The following is a 19,570-nucleotide window of genomic DNA, read 5'->3' as shown; positions in this document are numbered from 1 at the left end:
TGAATTACCATGATCCATTAGCAATAATGAGGTCAGGGAACTTCTCCTGACAAGGCTGATGGGGTTCTGTCATCTTCCACTCTGTCACTAAAAAGGCTTAATTCGCAATGAGGCATGCCTTCACAGATACTCAAGAATAAATAAACGACTCTCCAGAGAACCTGTGAACAAACGGCTATTGGATCGATCTCCTCTGATCTCAAGTGCTCAGTAAGTAAAACAAGTGTTGAAAAAGGGTGTCCTGGCAGAAAGCTGACCAGTTGGTATGAAGTATAGGTGCAGCACCTTGAAGGTTGGGTGGGGCGGGAGGAGAACGAGGGTTTTATAGAGAGAGATAAATAGTGGTTAAATATTTTGAAAAAGTAGATCTTGTAATTAAAGTTACAGGTGAATTTATAAAAAATCATGTTTTGTTTTTGCACAAGTGATCCGAAACCACAGTAACTTATCTAGTGTTCATTTCTTTCTTTAAAGTTTAAATGTAGTGAGGTAGAGAGAAATAAGAGTAGTTCTGTCACATAGTATTATGGACTGATGTATCAGCACACAAATTTTGGTGCTTGAGGGACCCAGATAGTCCCATGTTCGGATATGTCACCATGGGGGTAGCTGCTTAATAGAAGGCTACAGAGACTTCACTTAAAAGGTCATTTCATAATCTGTTGTTTCTGGTAGCATAAAGCTGGTAATTGGTCCAATTCAGTGCAACCCAACTTCTTCAGGAAATAAAATAAATGGAAATTACACAGAGTTATTGAAATTGATACTGTCCTCCAATTCTGTTTTAATATATAATGGTTAAAAACACAGACGTCCTCTCTTTGCAATAGGTTATAGAATGTATGATCCCAATTCCAAAAGTATTGGGTTGGCCAAAAAGTGCCTTCGGTTTTTAAGTAAAAATAAAAGACACATTTTTCATTTTCAAAGAACTTTATCGAAAAACATATTCACCCTTTTGTTCCACTACCTTCTGCCATTTTTCAGTCAACTTCATAATTCCATCTTCCCAAAACTTTTTATCTTTTTGAGCAAAGAACTGTTCCACGTGCCTTCTACAGTCTTCCAGGGAATTGAAATTTTTTCCATTAAGAGAACTTTGTAAGGACAGAAATAAATGGAAATCTGAAGGTGCAATGTCTGGTGAATACAACAGTTGAATCAGAACTTCCCAGCCAAGCTGTAACAGTTTTTGCCTGGTCATCGAAGAAACATATGGTCTTGCGTTATCCTGTTGGAGGATTATGCATTTTCTGTTGACTAATTCTGGACGCTTTTCGTCAAGTGCTGCTTTCAGTTGGTCTAACTGGGAGCAGTACTTGTTGGAATTAATCGCTCAGTTTTCCAGAAGGAGCTCATAATAGAGGACTCCCTTCCAATCCCACCATATACACAACATCACCTTCTTTGATTGAATACCGGCATTTGGTGTGCTTGGTGGTGGTTCATTTCACTTGCTCCATGATCTCTTCCGTTCCACATTATTGTACAGTATCCACTTTTCATCGCCCCTCATGATTTGTTTCAAAAACAGAATGTTTTCATTACGTTTCAGTAGAGAATTGCATGCGGAAATATGGTCAAGAAGGTTTTTTTCGCTTAACTTACGTTGAACACAAACATCAAAGCGATGGACATAACCAAGCTGGTGCAAATGATTTTCAGTGCTTGATTTAGATATTTTGAGTATGTCGGCTATCTCCCACATGTATAACATTGACTGTTCTCAATTAATATCTCGACTTGATCGCTATCAACTTCAACTGGTGTACCTGACCATGGGGCATCGTCCAGCGAGAAATCTCCAGCGCGAAACTTCGCAGACCACTTTTGACACGCTCGGTCAGTCACAGCACCTTCTCCATACACTGCACAAATCTTTCTTTGTGTTTAAATTGCATTTTTACCTTTCTTGAAATAATAAAGCATAATATGCTGAAAATGTTGCTTTTTCTCTTCCATCTTCAATATTAAAATGGCTACACAAAAGTTCACCAATTTTGATGTCTTCTTTTTTAAATGCACGCTGATATGACAGCTGTCACATACAATCTAACAAAATTGTTTCGAATGAAGTTAAAGACAACTAAGTGCTACTAGAGCCATCTTACAGAAAAAACCAAATGAACCTTTTGGCCCACCCAATAAAAGCGTCTTCTTCCACTACCATCGAGCCCTCTGACAAAATAAACAAATAAATATGAATGAGGTGTAACTCGAAAGTCAAAGCCATTTTAAAAACCAAGACAAATCTGTAATCATCAATCAACTTTATAAGCTGTGATTTGACTTAGTCAACCTTATTACCTCTTTCTTCATTACAAAGTACTCAAAGCCTCATAGTATATTAGGATTCTTTCAATAGACAAGAAACACGGGCTCCAAATCCTGCATCCTCCTAATGACTTTCTTCTAAACTCTAGCTCACAGAAACGCAAGCATTCAAAATTAAATGACTTTTTTGCTTTTCCCTGTGGAGAGAGAAGGGGAAAAAAATCCTCCTCAGGAAACTTTTTATTTTATTGTCTCACCTTCTACATTTTCATTTTCTTTTTTTTAAATTAAGCACAAGGAAAGGTTAAAGGGAAACTAAAATTCGAATCCCTGTACTTCTAATAAGCTGAGTGACATGTCAATTACTGCATGACCTCCAAGCTGAACCCCTGGAAAAATAACACATCTTAGGTGAAGAAGGTTGATATGCAGAAGTAAGTGAGAAGTGTAACAGCCATCATTTTGTTTTCTTCATTTTCTTTTTCGGGGTATTTTCTTATGTTTTTCTTTCTACTCTGTCTCTATACTTATGAATTGATTTTTGAGTGGGGATATACAATGGATAATTTTTCATGTTAAGTCTGAATTTTAAAATTTCTTCAGTTGGCTTCAATTTTTTTAAGATTATTTTTTTCATTTGTTTTTATTTAAAAACACTTTTTAAACTTTAATACAATTTTTAAAGGTTGCTTTCCATCTACAGTTATTACAAAATGTTGACTCTATTCCCCGTATTGCACAATACATCCTTGAGCCCATCTTACACCCAGCAGCTTGCACCTCCCCCTCCCCCTCCCCACTGGTAACCACTTGTTTGTTGTGTGTATCTGTGAGTCTGCTTCTTTCTTGTTATCTTCAATTTTTATCCCCATTCCACTGAATCCATACATTTTCATAAGCTGCTTTGTTTCTTCATTAATATTCTGTTGAAATGTATAGTAAGGGATATGATATCAAATCCAATTATGTAACGCTTATTAAATATTGAGTAGATTCAAAATATCTGTACACTTTCTAAAAAAGTAGAAACAATAATAATAGATGAATACAAGACGCACCCGTCATCTACTGCACTTTTCAAAAATTCTTTCCCTCTATTTACTTCCATTCTCAGGAGCGAGGTCATGCAGATATTATCCTGCTCAGTTTACAGCTGTAAACAAGGGCATAGAGACCCCAAACAGCTTGAATAAATGTTAAAAAGCTAGTCAGGTGGATGAGCAGGACTCTGACCTCTATTTCCTGAGGGAATAATAGCGTAGCGGTTCAAGGTACAGACTTTGGAGCTTCTTACTTTGTCATCTTGGGCAAACTCCTTAACTTCCCTATGCCTCATCTCTAAAATGGATATAATAGTAGTTGTAGTGAGGACTAAGTAATTAAATAAATATAAAATGCTTTAGAACCAGGGACCGTACGCGGTAAATAATGGCTCTTCTTATTTCCAAGTCCCAGTTTGGTGATGTTTCTCTCACAACACTGTTCAGCAATACATCCCAATGCATAATGTAAAAGTCACTGTTCTCTCAAAGCAATTCAAGTGAAGCAATGAAAACCGTTCATAACTAATTTTATAAATGCAAAATTTTACTAGCATTAATAACATTAACTGCAGCTTTAGCTGGGTATTATTTAATACAAAAAGCCAATCTCAAACTGTGAAACAAATCACTAATGAAAGACTAGAGAATGCATAAATGATAAATAATATGTTTTTTTTTTTACTATTAATTTATTGAAAGAAAAGTGGGGTTTAGCATGCTGTTTTAAAAAATAGTTTTCAAAGGTGCTGGAAATTCCATTTCATTAACATTTATTCATAAATCTCTCAAACTTAATGCATAAAATAAGTATGTGTCACAAGCACTTAGATATATTGAAGGCTTTATCGGAAGAGAAGAAATATTACAATAACAGACATTTTATCTCTTTCTAGAATTGACAGAAGCAACAATCTCCCAGCCATCTATGGAAAGACTAATCTTATCTCACAGAGTCACAGCATCTTCGGGCTGGAAGATATACTCCTCATCCTACAAATGAGGTAAGTGAGGCCTAGAAGTCGTGTGTATAGCCAAGCAGTGGCAAAGACCAAACTGGACCTCACGTCACATCACAGTCAGTCAATAATGATTTCAACCCCAAAGAAGTACTGTTTGGAGAAAACACACACAAAAAAAGAAAATAAAAGCCACTCTCAGAAATATAAATAAAAAATGGAATGATGAAGTTTTATCATCACTAAAAGATTATGGAAAATATTTTCAACTCACCCTTCCTGGTCTTTTTCTTCTCCCTCTAGTTCCCATTGTTTATTTAAAAGGTAACAATAAAATCTCATTTAAAGATGCATATAAAAGTCTATAGAGATGTTTATTTTCACAGTGTGGCACTGAAACTATAATGTGGTTACAGTGGAGAAATGAGGCTACGTTGCCAGGAATCTAATTCCTCTGAAGTAAATAGTACACTGAGCACTTCTAATGAGGGCTTTAAAGATTGCTTCACAAAAGTTAGGTCTGTCAATCAATTACAAATGAGCAGAGATAAAAGAGCAGACAAGGTCCCTGGTCTCATGGAGCTCATGTTTGAGGAGATAAATAAAAAGCAAAACAACAAATAAATGAGAAGCAGATAATGATTCATACCAAATAGAGGTTTAAACTGGATAATACATGAGTGATTGAGTGGGTAGCCTCTGGAGGAAGGGCGAGGAAAGGTCTTTCTGAGGAGGTGACAGGTGAGAGGGGGTTCCAAACAGAAGTACCAGCCAGTGCAAAGGTTCTAAGGCAGCATCAAGGCTGGCTGCTTTCAGAAAACAGAAGCAAAGTCCGTGAGACCCAAGGGTAATGGGCAAGTGGGAGAGTGTTAGGGGAAGTAAAAGGGACTTGAAAATAGAGGACAGGGTGAAATAATCCTGTAAGGAAGCAGAGTAAGATATCTGGAAAGTACTGAGTGACATTTTAAATTTGGGGTCATGAATTTAAAACAAGATGAGAACCAATCATATGTTTCTCTCTAGTGAAGCTGGAGACCTAGGGAAAACGGCTGCTGGGGGTACTGAGGGGATAGGTTCAAAGTTTTCTTCAGCCAATGTTTTTATACAGTTTACACCCAACTACTGAGTATGCTATTAAATATACTTATGATAGAGTTTCCGCTTCCTGGAAGCTCACGGGTACATTACTGTCTCTCCTGATAAATACGACGGGTGAAGTATGATGGGAGAACTGGAGTTTACTCTAGGCCCAGGGAGTCAGAGCACATCAGAGGGCGTCTCTGTCTTGAGTCTTTAGAAATGAAGAGAAGTTTGCTGGCAGAAACGATGGCAACAACGAGATAAAAGGCATGGAGCCGTGAAGGGGCACGGTCGGGTGAGGGGGTAGTGGGCACACCGCATGGCAGAAGAGGAGCCTGTGTGAAGGGGATGGTGGGAGGGGACAGGCTGGGGTCAAACTGTGAGGGGCTTTGTGGGCCACACGAGGAGTGGGCGACAGGGAACCGTGAGGGAAGATTCTAAGGAGAGGAATAACATAATCTGGTTTGTTCTTTAGGACTACCCTGGAGTGGTGAACACATTAGATGGGGACTGGAAGAGATTCCCAGCAGAGAGACAGGGTTGGGAGGTGCAGTAATTTAGACAAGAGATGGTGAAGGTGTGGCACCCTCTCTGGCACGCACGAGGCTGCAGATGCCAGAGCTGGAAGATTTTGGAGGCAGAAATGGTGACATTTAGTGCCTGCCTGGATGTGAGGGAGTAAGGACGTTAGGCGGCAGTGTGGCTTCTAGGGGGAGAGACCAGGGGTGTGACTCTTAATTCCCAAGACTAGACTATAAGAGGTAGATGCAAACACATCTACCTTGTAAGTGGTTGCAAACATAAAGGTTTCCTCTTTGAAAAAAGCCACGAGGGTACTTTGGTACCAGAGAACTTTTTAAAAGCCAGCCCTCTTGCTTTTTGACTACCTTTACTGCTTTATAATTTACTGTAATACTTTACTACTGGGCACGCAAGCTATCTAACAATTCATTATTCTCTCTGGATAAATAGTCTTAATTACATAAATAATATAACACTATATATTTAAAAAATCCATTGAATAGTGTAGACAACATTTTTTTGTCCATATAATTGAAGACAAACATTTATTATTAAAAGAGATTGTTTCTGAGATCTACTAAGAGAAGAATGTGTGAGCCCCGAGTTATTATATGGAATTCATTTCAGAACCAAGAGAATAAGCGTGGGTTTAAACTAATACTGTCCAGAGCTGAGCAGGGCAGGCAGGTTCCTCTCTAAGACACAGCATTTCCCTAAGTGATCGCAGACCTCTCACGCATTCACTCCCTCTCTCCCTCACCCAACACGTATTTATTGGGTGCCTATGTAATGACAAACAAAGCAAATGTGGTTCCTGTACTCATAAAGCTTACGGTCTAATGAGGGAGACCAACTGTTAACAAGCAAACAAAAGATAAGTATATGTTGTGACAAGGGCCAAGAAAGGACTCAAACAAGGTGCCACAATGAAGAGTAAAAGGGAAACATACTTCAGGTAGGTGGTCCAAAGAAGGTATGAATTAAGGAGCCCAATGAGCAATGAGTTGCAGTGGGAGGGTGGGTAGAAAGACATTCTAAATGTCTAAAGACATTCTAAAAAATTAAGCAGCAATTGAGAAAAAGCCAAGGCTAGAGTTTAGGAAATGGGCAAAGAGTTAGAGAGGTAGACGCCGTAAGATTTATTCAGAATACCTGTTATGTGAGCAGCACTGTGGGAATATTTTTTCAAGGATTATCCTGTATTTATTTAATGGTATTCTCTGAGTGCTTTTAAACCCTCCCCCTTTACTGTGTTTAGACCCTTTCCTAAAACTAAAATTAAAAAAAAAAATAGCGCATGTACAGTGGATGCTGTGTTGTGCCCCCCAGACCCATCTCTTCAGTAATGAGATGCTTATTCCCATATCTGCAGGGCATGTTGATTGACTGAAAGATCTCAGTTGACTTCCTCTTTGGGAACTGCTGCTAAGAGAGCAGACTCACCCAAGGACCTACTGCGGAGGGGCAAGGAAGCCAGCATCTGATGACTGCTCAGCACAAGAGGAGAGAAACCAGGCACGCGTGTCTTAGGCAGGACAACTCTGAGGGGTTGGTCCAGCCTAAGGCTGTGGCCCCTTCACCCCCGTCCTACTTGTCCCACTCTCCCAGGTGTTGATCCCAAGGGTTCTCCCCCATTCAGCTTCCTGCATGGAAACCTCTGTCTCAGAGTTGATTTCCCAGAAAACCTAAGACAGCATGTAAATATTACATGTCTATACACACACCATTTTTTATTGTTAGTGCCTCAAAGAGTTGCTTCCTGTTTCGTATCTACAGGGAATTTGAAAATGATGATGAAACTATAGAGCACTTACCTGTATCAGGTTCTATGAGGACAAAAACTTTACATGCATCGTATTTCATTTGATGCTCACAACAACCCTTCAAGATAGGTCCCATTATTACACAGTTTGATAAATCATGAACCTGGAGCTAAGGAGATTAAACGACTTGCCCAAGGTCACACAGCAAATAAAAGGCAGAACTAAGAGCTAGAGTCTAGTTGCTCTTAACCCAACATCTGTGCTCTTCGCCATCCTAATGTACTCTTTTTCTAAGACTCACTCACTTTAGCAGTACATTAAACTCTGTACGCTGTTACCGTGGCTACCTATGATGAAAACAACAATGACAACCTTGTTTTTGAATCTGTATGCTCATAACTGAACTATATGCTCATCATCAGCCTGTTATAAGAAGTTAGGAATTTCTTCTGCGAGTCTAATTCAGTAAGAATGATAAGGGAAACTAAACTTTCTAAGGTCTAATTTTAAGAGCTAATAGAATTAAATGTTTATTTTATAAACTACAGGGTCACAAATATGATCACTGCTATCGGAGGAGCCTAAGAATAAGAAGAAGCCAGTCAAACGCAGATGGTTGTCCCCCAAATGGTCACAATTGCTGAGACCTTATCAGAAATCAAGGTAATGATCTGCTAGACGTTTCCAAGCTAGCTACATAGCTACAAAGAAGGGAAGATACATTTTAAACATCAAGATTGTGTGCTGGTGTCCCTATATATAGCTATCTGTAAAGCAGATTGATGTTAATTAAAAAAATAAAAAGATGAGACCTTTGTGGCTGAGGAAACCTTCTGTTGGACAGTCTTAGATTTTCATTTAACCATCTCTTCCTCTATCTCTTCTCTCGATTGTCCTGACATTACATAAGAATTCACAATTTGATCTATAAAGAAAAGAGCAGAGAGAACTGGAGACCTTACCTGTCCAATAATGAGGGGAACCACAACAGTCATAAAAAGCTGAGAAAAAATAGATGTAAAAGGCACAGAAGAGGAGGAGTGAAGCTGTAAAACAAGAATACGAGGAGTTAGAATCACTTTAAATCCGTTCTCAATACCGCTGTTAACTAGTGTAATAAATGAATTCTCTCACATGCACAAAAACTTGGTAGCTATATACAAGGAGCAAGTGAAGTTACTTTTATTTTTGAAATTTCGCACGAAATAGACTGAGTAGTTTAATATATAATTTCTATTGGGAGACTAAGATTGAAGAAAAATAACTTGTTTTGCAATTAACTTAAATTTCTTCTTATTAAATACATTTCTGAATTGTAAAGCCGTTCTGTGTTCATACTGTCTGTACCCATATGGCATAGTTCACCTGTAATCATAGTTTACGTGATTTCTATTTCACCCGTCTGCAGATACCTAAAACAAACAAGTGTGTCTCATTCTTTTATTAACGAGATAATATTTGTATTTATGTAAATGAAAGTTTCTAACTTTCCTACTCCTCCAAAACAAAGGCAATGATTCTCATACCCTTTAAAATTCATTCTTAAACAAAATCTTGGAAATGGGAAATCCTGAAATGGAACTTATTTTTCAACTGAAAATTTCAATATACCGCTCCTAAATTTGTCTGTCTTAACATTGCTCAGAATTCCCGTTTTGCCTCTGTCCTCAGTTTTTGATTCTTTCTTTGCTAATGATTGCCGTCTCAGCTTCATAAAGATGCCAGCAGCATCAGGCAGTGTTTCTCTGTGAACACATCAACACTCACATTAACCTCAACTACCAAGACCTGCTGTCTTCCTATTAACTTTCTAATGTTTTTTTCAAAATCTCCTTTCTGGACAAACAGTAGCCTGTTCCACAGTTGTTTATCCCTTTCATGAGTCCCTTCTGCAAACAGGTTCTCCCAAGCCATCAGTGACGATCCCCCCGGCCCTTGGAAGTTACTTTCGCCTTCCCCTGCAGACCACACCTCAGTTTTCATATTTACCTAAGTTTAGTTAAACTTGGAAATATCTTTTGGAAAGTAATTTTTGTGAAAGATGCGGAGACGGTAATGATGGAAGGCAGAGAATATTAAATAAAACATATCAAATATTTAGATAAGTGAGGTCCATAGCTCAGAATGAAGTGATGTGGGACCAGTGTTTTCACTGATTTCTGTGTGAACTGGCTTACCGAAATCTTTTCTATGCCCTGGCCTATTTTATAAAACTCTGTCCCCCATCCTCAGCCCCAATCTATACGCACTCAGAAGGTCAAGAATGTATGCCCTGTCCATCAGTGGCCTGCATCCACTTAATACTGCCTTCAACACTGACCACTGGCTGTCAGTTTCACCCACAAAAAGTGTCGCCTCTAGCCTTTTCCTCCAGAACAAATATAAACGAAAGAAATACAAGCAGAAAAAATGAAACTGGTGAAGAACACACAGGATTTGTGGTGTGTTAAATGTTACACGGCTGTTAGATATTTCTTTTTAGTCAAAACCAAAGTATTAAAAGCTAATGATTAGAGCAACGATGTCCTTGAAGTGCAAGGTATTTAACAAATATATTCTCTCCACAAATATCAACCCTAAGGATGCTCCTGGGGCAAGGACTGAAATAAGGAAAAATATATTTTACAAAGAAACTGAGACACTGGATAATTAGAAAAATAAACTTTAAAGAACAAAGTTTTCGAGTTCAGAAACATTCAACTCAATGCTCTATCCATAGGGTTCACAATGTTTGAAGAGAGGCAGTAGGGTTCGAGGTGATAACCCTCAAGTAAAAAGTCTCAACTCTTGCCTGAAATCTCATGGGTGATCTCACATATCTCTGTTCCTCTTTTTATCTCAACTTTATTAAGTTATTTAATGTATTTTTTAAACGTTTCCATGAATAATCATATGAAGCTATATTCCCTCTGTCAGCCGAGTGCTTATCCCAGGAACTGGCACAGAGAAGATGTATGCAGAAAGCATGAACCTGTGCAGAATGAACAGATGAACTAATTTGTAAACATGGGGTGCTAAAAAGAGACAAACTCTTATCCAAAATCATATCCCTGTTTTTTCTAAAAAAAAAAAAAAACACACAAAACTTAAGTATATCTAAAAATCTCTTATTATCACGTAGCATTACAAAATCAGTTGGTATTATTATTTTCACTGCTTGTTTATCACGAGTAACAAAACGAACTTGAACGTGCACCTAGAAACTAAGGGCATCTATTCATGATAAAAACCAAGGGAAGAAAGAACCAGCTCACACGCACGTGCGCCTGTGTAAAACAACAGAGCGAGCCTGGTGGTGCCTGTTACCTCCCTCAGTTCTCCTCCACCCCCTCCTTAGCTCCTTAATGCTGCTCTGGAAGGGAAGACCTAAAACTGATAGAATCCTAACCTGCAAGAGACTTGTAGTCCCATTAGCTCTTTTTAAAGATGGAAAACTGAGGTCCAGAGAGAAGCAGCTTGTAATGAACACTTCGAAGACCTGTGTTATGAGGTGCAGTTGGCAGTGCTCCTCAAACACGTGCAAGCAACTCTTCAGCCAGATCTGCTCTGTGATAGAAGCCAGATGCACACTGGGAAGGCTGGTTAGTTTAACCATAAAGTATTACTGCAGAGCAGTAAACTCAGATCAAATGGACAGAAGAGTTAAAATGTGATTTCGTGTATTGAGTCCATGTTGGGGGTTCTTTTTAATCCTAATCCAAGCTAAAAGGGAAGTAGAGGAAAACTCATTTCAATTTTGGTGTTGAAGAATATTCTGTGTTTCACTTTCTAGATCCATCATGTAACAGACCACCTGCATGTTCAGTGTCTGGGAGCCTCTTGTTCCTAGAAGACAGTGGAAAAGGCTATGGGGTGAGGGGAAGGGTGGGAGGTTGTCCATGATCCCCAAGGTCCCTGTGTCCTCGAAAACACCCATGATCTCTGATCCACTTGATTAGGAGCACAGGTTAGAGCAGCCCTCCTCTGCGGCTTTGTCAGATCAGATCAGAGGCCAGAGCAAGCTAGCCAGGGATGTAGGTAACTGGGTACACGAAACCAGACTAAGTACGGTGGAGATGTTGGGGAGGAAGTCCTGCAGGGTGGCTTCCTTAGAAGCGGCTCTGAAAGGAAGGAAATCTCAGTGCTGGGGTCTAACTTGGCATAAGTCCTTTCTTTTGAATCGGCCACCAGACCTGTCGCTGTGGTCAGTTTGAAGATGCAGAGGTCCCCTTGGGGAGGTTCCTGACACTATGAAGTACGCCCTGGCATCCAGAAGAAAGAAGAGTGAGCATCTGCATTTGAGAGTATGACTAGAAGATTACAAGACCCAATCACTTTGCATGCAGAGTTGATTTTAACTAAAGCAGAAGGAAATACGCTGCCCGGGCTATTTGTTTCTTCACATTTTAATGAGGCGCCTCATGTGGTTTCTGTTTCAGAGACCAACGTGTTTGGTCTCTGAAGCATCAATTATTGAAGCATCAATAATTTGCACGTTTGGATAAAGTTGCGGGTTCAGCATAAGCTTGTGTCAAGCAAGTGCTCTGGGCTTCGCTGAGCCACCCGGCGGGTTTAAAGGTCCTACGTCTCACATTGCCAAGCCGTGCTTTACGATATCGCATGTGAAATAAACAATCCAGGCATTGGCTAATCTCTTTCAGGACTATAGTGCTTTAAAGCAGAGAACTCACAATTAGGTTTATTTGTTTTAATCTCATGCTGCGAAGAAACGTTTCAGTGAAAATTAAATATGTGGGAATTTAAGACCTTTGTGTTCAATCATTCAAATGGCAACTGGTGCCTCCTGTGGGCCAGAAGCATGTTCTCAGCCCCAGGGATCCAACAGTGAACAAAAAACCAAACCCCCCCACCCCCCCCACCCCCGCTCCAGGAGTTGCTTTTCAAAGTTGAGGTCTGCATGTGGGTCCACCCATCACCAAGTGCACACTCCTTTCTTTCCCCTGCTTATAACTGGAAAAGTTCTAGTCTTTTCCTAAGAATTATTTCAAGCATCACTTCTTTGGGGATTATTTCCAAACCCTCCTCCCCAAATGCGGACTCGGCCACCCCCTCTTTTGTGGCTCTGTGTTGCCACTGTACCGCTCAGAATCCTTGGTTGTTCTTGTTTACACATCTGCCTCTCCCAGTAGACTGTATGTTCCTGAAGGTCAGGGACGCGGTCCTTTTCATGTTTATGTTCCGGGTGCCCAGCAGAGTGACTGCGTTCTACATCTAGGGTGGTGGTTCTCAAACGTTAACATACCAGACACACCTGGAGGGCTTGTGGGAACACCTGTTCCTTGGTGCCACCTTCAGAGTTTCTGATTCGTGACACCTAGCAGGAAGGACGAGGGGAGGAAGGGGAGAATTTGCACTTCTAACCAGGCCCCAGGTGATGCTGCTGCTACTGCTGGGCTGGGGTTTACCTTTGAGAACCACGGAGTTAGTACACAGTATGTGCTCCAGAATGTGTGTTCACCTAATGAATGGCCACAACACATAGGTAGAAAGAGAGGCTTGACAATGTTTTTTCTTCTTTCCATCCTTCCAGCTTTCGGTAAGTTACAGAGTCCTGCTGAATTCACAGCCCCAAGAAAGGACCAGGAGTCTCCCACCCAATTGTCTCCTATAATTACAGTTATGGTAACATTTATTGTGCACTGCTCTGAATGCCTAATGTGTTGAAGGATTTAATACAGCGACCCCTTGAGGTGGGTCTCATTAGCACCCCCATTTTCGTATGAGGAAACCGTGGCACAGAACACTTGAACAGCCTGGACATGGTCACCGTACCTAGAAAGTGACGGAGCCGGGAACTCAACCCAGAAGGCTGTCTCCACAGCCCTCACACTTAATCCTTACATTCCACCGCACATTAACAACAGAAGGGACAGAGCAGTGAGATGGGGAAGGGGGCGGGAGTGGAGGCCAAAGCTGGCCTCCCCTTATCTTGTCCATGTGAGAGAAAGAGAAGAACGTCTGTGTGTCTGTATGTGTGTTTTGTGAGGGCTGCAAGGAGATGGGGAGCTGGAGGGCAGAAGCAAAAAGACAGAGGGAGGGCCTCCCTGGTGGCACAGTGGTTGAGAGTCCGCCTGCCGATGCAGGGGACGCGGGTTTGTGCCCTGGTCCGGGAAGATCCCACATGCCGCGGAGCGGCTGGGCCCGTGAGCCATGGCCGCTGAGCCTGTGCGTCTGGAGCTTGTGCTCCGCAACGGGAGAGGCCACAACAGTGACAGGCCCGCATACTGCAAAATGAAAAAGAGGGGAAAAAAGAAAAAAAGGGGATGGGAGGAAACTGGATAAGCAGTGGACGACGGTGCAGCCTTTCTCACCTGGGTTTCTGGATTTGAACCACAGGACACCGAAAATTATTTGAGTAACTCTTTTCTTAACTCCCTCAAGGATGGCACACCACTAGTACCAGGGTAGATGTGTCAGAAGGAAGTTAATCCAGTACATACAAGGCCTGCTGTAGAGCATTAGGATTTAATTTTCTAACCTGGCAGAGAAAGGCTGAGTCAAACGAAGCAAGATTGGCTGCTATCGATCCATTCAACTTAGAAATTGTTTGATTTGGAAAGAATCTGGGGGCGTCCAGTCAGTGAAATTTTACAGGGCCAGACTAAGCAGACTCAGAAAGACAAATAAGTAAATTCTTGATGAAGACACATTGACCGTCCGTAAAATCAGTTATCAGCCTATAGTTAGAAAACAGATGGTGCGTTTTAAATCACTCCTGTAAGTGAGCTGACCTGTATATCGTCATTAACGCACCAGGTCCTCACTTGCTCTCTGTGTAATCAGCCTTTTATCTCCTACCAGGGAAATCCATTAGCCACAGGCGCTGCAACTATTTGTGTCCCTTCTCAGCTATTAAAACATTATTGTATTATATAATTCACCCTTGATGATTGGTCTTTGCTTTCATGAGTCCCACATTCAGAGAAAAATAAGAATAGATATTTATAGTTTATACTGTAGAGTAGAGAATTTTAAATCTCCTTTGCGAGGAAATCAGGAAGAAGCCACTTCAGACCTATATAGAAAGCAGGATGAGCTCCCTTCCGGCCCAGTTCTGGCCCCTCACCTACATTACCCAGAGCCCAGCCCCAGGCGAGGGAAAGAAGGAGGGGACTTGCTTACTATTGGATCTAACTTTCTTGTACCCACACACAGACATTATGGATGTTCATAAATACTATCCCCTTCCCGTCACAAAGACAAGGCATTCAGACGTAAGAAGGGAGAGTGTCCCTAGGCCTTGATCCCCTGAGCCCTTCTATAGTCCCGTCTTTCCCCAGAATCTATAGTCCAGTCTGTCTTTCATTCCATGCGAACTGAACTGATTACTTACACAAAATCAATGACTCAAAGGTATACCAGGCTGACAGGCTCAGTGGAAAAATGACTGTCATTTTTATGAAAATTAAGAATATGGTTGTTAAAAAGCCACACTGATTTGGCTGCGTGTATCAAACTAGAGGTGGGTTACGGCATGGAATGTGTATAGGTCGTTGAGGAAATGATCCCTTTTATTTATTATTTATATATCTAGATGCATGGTATTTTTCCTTCTCTGAGCAACAAAGAACAAAATAGGTTTTAAATGATTTTTTTAAAGATTAAAAAATATGTAAAACATTTCTTTTTGTTATCTGCTAATTTAAAACGTAAGATGAAAAGATTACCTTCCAATAACTGATGGAAACGACGTACAATTGTAAGTTCTGTTTATTCAAACAACACAAGAATTGTAGTGAAATGTGCCCAAATGAACTGTAAATCAGCTTATCGCCCGCAGAGGAAAGCTGTGTGAAGATGGGCTTCCAGGACACGGCTGGCTAGAGGCAGAGATACGCAGAGGCATCTAGAAACAAGCTTTGTCCGTTATTCCATGACCACAGGATTCGGTCTTGTCAATCCTGAGTTTGGTTCAGGAACCACAGAACCTGCTGTTGCTAATTGTTCCTTAAGGAGACAAAGTTTTAAGTTCCTCCAGAAGAGGGACCAACAGGCAAGGGTGGTGTAAGGAAGCAGTGTCCTTCTCACTTCAGCCAGATCATAACTGCTTGGGGAGCAGCCGCTGGTGTCGGAGCGGGACCAAGGTGCAGGGAGAAGCCTGGCTAGGACAGCGCTGCACCTGAGCGCATCCCTTCAGATAAGTCCGCCAAGTCCCAGAGCAGCAGTGGACTTGGCCTCTCTGGGTCAATGGTCCTTGAAGGGGGATGGGGGTGGGGGGAGTTTATCAATGTTGCTTCTAGAGCATTTGAAAGTGGCTTACCAGGTGCTCCCCTGCTTCCCCGTTATTTCAACAAGGTCTGGGGGAGTCCCAGGAAGAGCATTTATAAAAGACTCCACAGATTATCTTGCATTACAAAATTCTCCATGCGTGAGAAGCATCCCTGTGTGATTTATACACACAGTCAGAAGATAAGCTGCTCTCAGGCTCGAGGAGATGAGATCCGTCTTACTTGCTTTAGGAACAAACGCTCCTGGGCACATGGTGGAGAGCCCGGTTCCCTGTGGAACAACTGAGGCAATCAATGGGATCGTTTCTCTTCAAGTGCTTTATGTTTTATCATCATTTTATACATCGCACATGTATGTGACCATCAGTTATGCAAGCATCATTGGGAACACACTACAAAAAATAATCAGAGTACTGTACATGACACTAATGTCTGTATTTGCTGTTTTTGTTTCTATTGATGGGACCAAAAGTTGAAGGACTTTCTATCACAGGTAGCCAATTACTAGAGAAACTAATGATGACCGTAGCCTTGAAAGCTGCCACTGACGTCTCTCCCCAACCCTGACCTCGCTCTTCTGTGAACTCCTATGAAATTCAGTCTGAATCACATAGTTTAGTAGTTAATTTTTCCTCTAAAATTCTTCCATAGTCTATTCTTCTTTACCTACATGAGGTTTAAGTTTCTTCAAGGCAATATTTATGCCTTATTCTGTTTATCTTTCCTATGTTACCTAAAATATATGTCCAGGAAGTAGTAACTGAGTGCTGATAAAATGTCTTAAAATCACCTGTCTCCTAGGAGGCACGCTTTGTAAGCAAAACCTGGAAGGAACGCTGCCTGAAAGCGCCCCGTGTTCTTGACTAGTCTTTGAACCTAAGTTTTCTCATATAGGTGAGGATAATACCTACCTTTAAAGGTACTCATGCTACTCACATGGGAATATGCATAGAGTACCCATTATACCGACTCAATAAAAATTCGTTTCCCCCTCCCCCCACCGTCCCCCTCCCCTTCCGGAAAAACAAGGTTTCTTTTAAAGTGTCCTGAGAATTCAAGCTGATCGGATTTAAGAACTGCTGAAATGGAAAGTAACAGAAGAGACAGTCAGACGAATGGAGCATACAGTTAGCCTAGAAACAGGGCCTGGTGTGCATGCATGGGGGTGCACGTACATGTTTGCGTGTTGTACACATGTGTGTGTGTATGTATGTCCAAGTATCACAATGCCTTCTAAATATCTACTTGATGAGGGGCCAGATTTCTAAGAAATCAAGTCATATAAAATCAATTAATATAACAGCAGAGCTGGTGGTGCTCCCACTTACTTAAGGGGCGCTTACATTACTATTGACTGGGTAAGCATGAGGGTGAATGTTTATTAAATATCCTAAGCGATTGATGTGACCATCCCCACATATGGAGACGGGTTGATCTGTAACTCTGAGAACATGACTTTCAGCAGTGGTCCAAGTTTCCGCCCTTTGTGTTTCCACGGGTCTTGATGTTGAGCTGACCTTTGTGGCTGTGGTGGAAGTGAGGCCTTGATTTGTCGTTCCAATGGCACAAGCTCAAAGCGCTACTGACTCTCCCCTGCCACGCAGGAACTCATTTAAATAAAAGTGGTGGTCTACAGAATTATGAGGCTTGAGGCCATGACAATACCAGATAATATCTGGTTTCCTTAGATCATAACTGCGTAGAATTAGACTGACCTGTTCCACAGTGTGAACATAGTTATCTTACCTCCTTTGTCTTAATTTTAGAGGGAGTAAGAGAGAAGTTTAGACGTTGCTTCCTTTCATTCCGCACAGTCACCAAGATGTAGTTGGGAAGAAGGTGTGAGGGAGCTGCTAAGGAGACTTGGGGGGACAGGGGTCTACAAAGGCAGGAGCTTCACGCTGCCCAATGGACTGTCCCTGACCTCACAGCCTAAGTGCTTGACTCAGCACCAGGGCCTCTGCATCTTCACTACCCACAACACTCCATTTCAAGTTTTCAAATCTCTCTCTTTCAGTCTTCTCTATTATTTGCTGCTGAACAAAAACTGTAATAATGGTCGGTAAACAGAGTGTTAGTGAGAAACCACATCAGAGGACAGGAAAGATCTGCAAGTTTTAAGTGATGTGAGATATGAACGAGAATCAGAACCACGCACATGAAAAAAACTTGAAGTAAGTAGGAGATCCCTGGAGAAATATTAGAAGTTTCCATCTACCTCTCAAATTAAAAGTTTTCCTCAAATTAAAAGTTTTCTTTCAAAAGGGAGCTCTGCTACACTGTTGGTGGGAATGTAAATTGGTAAAGCCACTGTGGAGAACAGTATGGAGGTTCCTTAAAAAACTAAAAATAGAGCTACCATATCATCCAGCAATCCCACTCCCGGGCATATATCCAGAAAAGACAAAAACTCTCATTGGAAAAGATACATGCACCCCAGTGTTCATAGCAGCACTATTTATAATAGCCAAGACATGGAAGCAACCTAAATGTCCATCAACAGATGAATGGATAGAGAAGATGTGGTACATAAATACAAAGGAATATTGCTCAGTCATAAAAATGAAATAATGCCATTTGCAGCAACACGGATGGACCTAGAGATTATTATACTAAGTGAAGTAAGTCAGACAAAGACAAATACCGTAAGATATCACTTATATGTGGAATCGAAAATATGACACAAAGGAATTTATCTACGAAACAGAAACAGACTCACAGACAATAGAGAAGAGACTTGTGGTTGCCAAGGGGGAGGGGGAGGAGGGGGAGGGACGGATTGGGAGTTTGGGGTCAGCAGACGCATCTGTTACATATAGAAGGGATAAACAAAACAAGGTCCTACACACACAGGGAACTACATTCAATATCCTGTGATAAGCCATAATGGAAAAGAATATGAAAAAGAATGTGTGTGTGTGTGTGTGTGTGTGTGTGTGTGTGTGTGTGTATAACTGAATCACTTTGCTGTACAGCAGAAATTAACATGAATCAACTATACTTGAATATATTTTTTTAAAAAGCTTCTTTCAGTAAAAAATTATTGTAAAAAAACCCACTTCTCCTATTAAATAAAATGTTTTCTTTTTTAGTAATCTCCTTTGAAATATTATGATACTTGTGATACAATTTCTACCTTGGATTTTAATTAGCTGTGAATATATTCTATTTTCTCTGTTAAATCATAAATTCTTTGAGGGAAGGATCAATGTCAGACTGATCGTTGTAATATTCACAGTGCACAGTAGGCATCCAAACACTGAATAAAAGAATGGATGTTTTAATATTACTGAAAAAAATTGTAAGTTATTTGTCATAGCAAATATAAAGTAAAATTTTATGGCTCAGGCTGGAATGCTAACCTTCAAACCACTTATTTATCATCTGAATCATTCTAATAATTGTTCACCCATCTTTCTATTCCCCTCCTTCCAACATTTATTGAATATTTGGCACCAGAGATAAGTTAATGAATAAGATATTCACGGTTCCTGGCCCAGGCGGACAAAATCTAGTGGCTGCTTACCACTGTTTCAGAAGGACAATTCACATGGAATTTCAAGTAATGAACTTATAAGTATGGTTTTTAGCTAGACAAGGCCTTTATTTACCCTTACAGATTGGAACTCCATGGTCTGATACACATCCACTAACAAAATAAAGACAATAATTTCTGCCCCTGCCAATAGCAAAGGTATGTTATC

The 19,570-nt window shown here is 40.7% G+C and overlaps 1 protein-coding gene across 2 annotated transcripts in view; it reads right to left on the bottom strand.

Moving 5' to 3' along the window:
- SLC10A7 (solute carrier family 10 member 7) overlaps nucleotides 1-19,570 on the bottom strand; it is a 253,234-nt gene that overhangs the window by 52,248 nt on the left and 181,416 nt on the right. For both annotated transcript variants that reach the window (XM_030878159.3, XM_030878160.3), the window contains one exon: nucleotides 8,601-8,684. In XM_030878159.3, the coding sequence (XP_030734019.1) occupies nucleotides 8,601-8,684 (84 nt within the window). The remainder of the gene's footprint in view (nucleotides 1-8,600; nucleotides 8,685-19,570) is intronic.

This window comes from Globicephala melas, chromosome 5 (assembly GCF_963455315.2).
Source record: "Globicephala melas chromosome 5, mGloMel1.2, whole genome shotgun sequence".
Classification (NCBI taxonomy): domain Eukaryota; kingdom Metazoa; phylum Chordata; class Mammalia; order Artiodactyla; family Delphinidae; genus Globicephala; species Globicephala melas.
Note: the sequence above shows the minus strand (reverse complement) of the source record. Positions and strands in the feature narration are given on the sequence as shown.